Here is a 6,000-nt window from a genome sequence, read left to right as displayed (position 1 = left end):
CAGGACCTCTCCTAAGTGGAATGCAGCCATCATTAATGGTTTAATACCAGGACCTCTCCTAAGTGGAATGCAGCCATCATTAATGGTTTAATACCAGGGTCTCTCCTAAGGGGAATGCAGCCATCAGTAATGGTTTAATACCAGGACCTCTCCTAAGTGGAATGCAGCCATCATTAATGGTTTAATACCAGGGTCTCTCCTAAGGGGAATGCAGCCATCAGTAATGGTTTAATACCAGGGTCTCTCCTAAGTGGAATGCAGCCATCAGTAATGGTTTAATACCAGGGTCTCTCCTAAGTGGAATGCAGCCATCATTAATGGTTTAATACCAGGGTCTCTCCTAAGTGGAATGCAGCCATCAGTAATGGTTTAATACCAGGACCTCTCCTAAGTGGAATGCAGCCATCATTAATGGGTTTGAACACACCTGTGATTTTCCTACTATGACATGTAAACATGTCTGCTGTGACACACACACACACACACACACACACACACACACACACACACACACACCGATTAAACCTCTTTTCTGCTCCCTGTGTGTCTCTCAGGGATTATGGGCCTCCAGTGGGCCAAGCACCTTCGTAACACCGTCAAAGTGACCATAACCGATATCAGCGACACGTGCGTGAAAATGATCAAAGAGAACTGCGAGCTCAACAACATCCGGGTGGACGGAGGCTCGCGAGGCCCCCGGGGGCCCGACGGGGCGACCAGCGAAGTGGAGGGATCGCCCATCGCTACGGTAGAGGTCGCCAAGATGGACGCCAACGTCACCATGCACCTGTGGCCCTTTGACTACATGTAAGAATGTTCTTCAACATTTTGCCAACGTTTTGTCGCTTTATTGAAGTTTATTTTCAACATTTTGTCACTTTTCTCAGGGTTTTTGTCACTTTTCTCAGGCTTTTTGTCACTTTCTCAATGTAATAGTAACTTTCTTCAACATTTAGTCACTTTTCTCAGGCTTTTTGTCACTTTCTCAATGTAATAGTAACTTTCTTCAACATTTTGTCACTTTTCTCAGGCTTTTTGTCACTTTTCTCAACATAATAGTAACTTTCTTCAACATTTTATCACTTTTCTGAAGGCTTTTTGTCACTTTTCTTAAAGTCATAGTCACTTCTTTAAACATCTTATTGCTTTTTAAAGTTTTTCCACTTTTTTTAACATTTTGTCACTTTTCTCAGGTTTTTTGTCACTTTTCTCAACGTAATAGTAACTTTCTTCAACATTTAGTCACTTTTCTCAGGCTTTTTGTCACTTTTCTCAACGTAATAGTAACTTTCTTCCACATTTTATCACTTTTCTGAAGGCTTTTTGTCACTTTTCTCAAAGTCATAGTCACTTCTTTAAACATTTTATTGCTTTTTTAAAGTTTTTCCACTTTTTTTAAAATTTTGTCACTTTTCTCAGGCTTTTTGTCACTTTCTCAATGTAATAGTAACTTTCTTCAAACATTTTCTCAGGCTTTTTGTCACTTTTTAAAGTAACTTTCTTCCACATTTTATCACTTTTTGAAGGCTTTTTGTCACTTTTTCAAAGTCATAGTCACTTCTTTAAACATTTTATTCTTTTTTAAAATTTTGTCACTTTTCTCAGGCTTTTTGTCACTTTCTCAATGTAATAGTAACTTTCTTCAACATTTTGTCACTTTTCTCTGGCTTTTTGTCACTTTTCTCTGGCTTTTTGTCACTTTTCTCAACGTAATAGTAACTTTCTTCAACATTTTGTCACTTTTCTGAAGGCTTTTTGTCACTTTTCTCAAAGTCATAGTCACTTCTTTAAACATTTTATTGCTTTTTTAAAGTTTTTCCACTTTTTTTAACATTTTGTCACTTTTCTCAGGGTTTTTTTCACTTTACTTGTAGTTAGTCACTTTTTACAACCTTTTTGTAGCTTTTTTAAAGTTTTTTTTCACTTCAACATTTTGTCACTTTTCTCAGGCTTTTTGTCACTTTTCTCAAAGTTATAGTAACTTTCTTCAACATTTTGTCGCTTTTCTGAAGGTTTTTTTCACTTTTCTCAAAGTCATAGTCACTTTTTTAAACATTTTGTCGCTTTTTTGAAGGTTTTTTGCACTTTTCTTCAACATTTTGTCACTTTTCTCAGTTATAGTCACTCTCTTCAACATTTTGTCACTTTTCTCAAGATTTTCATCGCATTGTTCGACTCTAAATATAGTTTTTTTTAATACTCTCTGACATGTGTTTGGGTGGAAAAGAGTGAAGGTGTATTTAAAGTGAAACAGGAGAGATTTTTTTAATTCTGCAGAATCAAAGAAAGTGATGATGAGCTTCAAAGATAAAACAATTAGTTGTCAACCATTAAATTAATCGCAAACTATTTTGATAATCCATTAATCGGTTTGAGTCATTTTTTCAAGTAAAACTTGTGTGATGTCAGCTTGTTAAATATGAATATTGTTCTAGTGTCTTCTCTCCTCTGGGACAGGAAACTGAATATCTTTGAGTTGTGGACAAAACAAGACATCTTGGACTTTTTGAGAAACCCTGATCCACATTTTTCACCATTTTCTGACATTTTAGAGACCAAACAACTCATCAGTTCATCCAGATAACAGTCGCTAGTTTGCTATTGGTGATTGAATCTTTGACTTTTATCTCTTGACTCTTCCAGTCACTTGGATCCGTTCGGGACGGCTGTGAACTACCTTGACGCTGCCTTCAGGAACGTGCGTAACCTGGGCATCGTCTCGGTGACTTCCACAGACACGAGCTCTCTGTTCTCCAAGTCTCCCAACGTCACGCTGCGTCACTACGGCTGTCACATCGTCCGCACCGAGTACTACAAAGAGCTGGCTGCTCGCATGGTAGTCGCCACCGTGGCCCGGTAGGAATTTACATTGGTTACATTTACCTGATTGGACGGAAGACGCAGCGCTGACACGCAGGACACATCTGTGTCACGCTATTATGTGGAGAGTTTATTCTAACATTATAACAAGATATGTATACATTCTAACAGGTATTTTCACATTACAGCAAGATGTTTTCAAAGTATAACTAGATATTTTCAGATTTTAATAAGATCTTTTGATGTTATAGCAAGGTATTTTCACATTATCACATTATAACAAGATATTTTCAAAGTATAACTACATATTTTCAAATTTTAATGAGATCTTTTGATGTTATAGCAAGATATTTTCACATTATCACATTATAACAAGATATTTTCACATTATAACAAGATATTTTCACATTATAACAAGATAATTTCACATTAAAACAAGATAATTTCACATTTTAACAAGATAATTTCACATTATAACAAGATAATTTCACATAACAAGATCATTTCACATTTTAACAAGATCATTTCACATTTTAACAAGATAATTTCACATTATTTCAAGATATTTTCAAACTATGACAAAATATTTTCAAAGTATAACTAGATATTTTCACATTTTAATAAGATAGTTTGATGTTATAACAAGTTATTTTCACATTATAACAAGATATTTTCACATTATAACAATATACTTTCACGTTATAACAAGATAATTTCACATTTTAATAAGATATTTTCACATAACAAGATATTTTCACATAAGATCATTTCAATTTATGACAAGATAATTTCACATAACAATATTTTCACATTATAACAAGATAATTTCACATTTTAACAAGATAATTTCAATTTATGACAAAATATTTTCAAAGTATAACTAGATATTTTCACATTTTAATAAGATATTTTGATGTTATAACAATACATTTTCACGTTCTAACAAGATAATTTCACATTATAACAGGTATTTTCACATAACAATATATTTTCACATTATAACAAGATATTTTCACATTATAACAAGATAATTTCACATTATAACAAGATCATTTCAAACTATAACAAGATATTTTCACATTTTAATGAGATATTTTGATGTTATAACAAGATATTTTCAAAGTATGACAAGATAATTTCACATTATACCAAGATATTTTCACAGTATAACAAGATATCTTCACAGTATAACAAGATATTTTCACTGTATAACAAGATATTTTCACTGTATAACAAGATATTTTCACATAACAGATATTTTCACATTTTAATGAGATATTTTGATGTTATAACAAGATATTTTCACTGTATAACAAGATATTTTCATGTACAATTATCACGTTTTGGCGTCAACAAAGGCCAAATGTGATAAATTGTATATTGTGATAACAATTTTCTTTTTATAACTTCATAAGTTTGTAAGTTGTAATAATGATGACAATGTAATAATGTTAAAATATCTTGTTAAAACCTGAGAATATCTTGTTAAAACGTGAAAAAACATTATTGTTATTACAATAAACCTCTCGTAATAACGTGATACTGATAGATTGTTCTACTTCGGGAGTGGCGACGCTACGCCTCTGTACTGTACTGATGTGAGAACGAGTAAATGAGTAAATGAAAGAAATGTAATCCTCTCGCTGTCTGTTGCAGGGCAGCGGCTCGCTGTAACAAAGGTATCGAAGTCCTGCTGGCCGTAGCGTTGGAGCATTTCGTCCTGGTGGTGGTGAGAGTTCTCCGAGGTCCCACGCAGGCGGACGAGTCGGCCAAGAAGTTACGGAAACTGCTCCACTGTCAGTGGTGCGAGGAGAGAGTCTTCCTCAGGCAGGGAACCATGGTGGACGGTGAGTTCACCGAGAGAGAGCCGTCTGGTATACAACAAGTTTTTGCCGCTTATACCAACTATTTTGTCACTCTTCTCTCCTTTTTGCATGTTTTGTAGCTTCTTTCAACGTTTTTGTTGCCTTTTGTATTTATTTTTTGCTCTTTCAACGTTTTTTTTAGCTCTTTCCAACTATTTTTTCAAACATACAGAACAGAAAAAACAAAAAAAAAGAAATAACACCTTGCCTATTCGTTCTCCTCTAATTCTTGTGATGCTGAAGTCATTAAGACTGATACCTGTGCTGCTGCAGATATTGCTGATTTCCGCGCAAAATATATAAATCTTATTTCTATATATGCTATATGCTTGCATGATTTCATAATCCATTTTCGTTGCAAAAAAGGGGGAAAGGGAAGAGGTTTTCAACGTTATGGCAGACAGCAGTTTGAAAAAAATAACCAAAACCTGGATCCAGAGTTGCTCTATGTATTGATAGGCTAATATTGATAGGCTAATATTGCTATTCTACGACAGGCAACTATGCACCGCTGTCCGGTGCATAGTTGTAGTTTGTTGAAGTGTGTTGCCAGATTTGGTACCCCCCCCTCCCCCAATGTTCACTTAATGCTTACGACCTTGGCTGGTATACACTTTGTACGAGGTGTGCAGACCAGGCACGGCGCCAGGATTCCAGTTTTGGATGGGCCAGACCAATTGTGGGTGGGCCTTAAATTAAAAACGTTATCAAATCCCTGTTTAACCTAATACAAATGACTGGCTAATATACTGTTATATTATATATATTATATGTGCTTACATAATAAAGATTGTAATAGCTTGATGCTATTTATATGTTTTGGATTGTAAAAAGTTTCGGTGCAAAGGACGGACCTAGCCGCGATGGCTCTCCTTGGTTCTGCCCAAAAGAAGAGCGCTTTGGACTCTCCATTACCACCATACCTGGCTGTGCTATAGCGCATCTCTCCTAACCTAAGGCCTATAGGCTGTAAAAGTGGTCAGGAATCTAATATTTCCCCAAAACATAGTTTAGTTCTGCTCGTATAACATGAGGCCGAATATTTCACAATTCTTTTCAACTGTTTTAAGTTTTCAACAATATACAGATCAACAACACTGCCCGACAGTTTCAATCAATACTCGGCCACAGAACGTGTTCATTGACAACGTCAACTGTCATGTAAAACAAGACTCACGTTATTTACTTACTTTAGTGTGATGATTCATGTTATAAACATGTTTAACAAATTAAATAAATCACATTAACATAAGCCCTAAAGCATTATTGGCCATAACAAGAGAAAACCATGAGGGGGAAAAACAACTTGACAACA

General features: G+C 35.1%; 1 protein-coding gene across 1 annotated transcript in view; it reads left to right on the top strand.

Moving 5' to 3' along the window:
- trmt1l (tRNA methyltransferase 1-like) overlaps positions 1–6,000 on the top strand; it is a 35,787-nt gene that overhangs the window by 17,521 nt on the left and 12,266 nt on the right. Inside the window, exons 9-11 of the mRNA XM_028587464.1 lie at positions 555–807; positions 2,644–2,856; positions 4,477–4,667. Coding sequence (XP_028443265.1) covers positions 555–807; positions 2,644–2,856; positions 4,477–4,667 — 657 coding nt within the window. The remainder of the gene's footprint in view (positions 1–554; positions 808–2,643; positions 2,857–4,476; positions 4,668–6,000) is intronic.

The sequence above is a fragment of the Perca flavescens genome, chromosome 9, assembly GCF_004354835.1.
Source record: "Perca flavescens isolate YP-PL-M2 chromosome 9, PFLA_1.0, whole genome shotgun sequence".
NCBI lineage: Eukaryota > Metazoa > Chordata > Actinopteri > Perciformes > Percidae > Perca > Perca flavescens.
The sequence above is the reverse complement of the archived record's forward strand: the minus strand, read 5'-3'. Positions and strand labels throughout refer to the sequence as shown.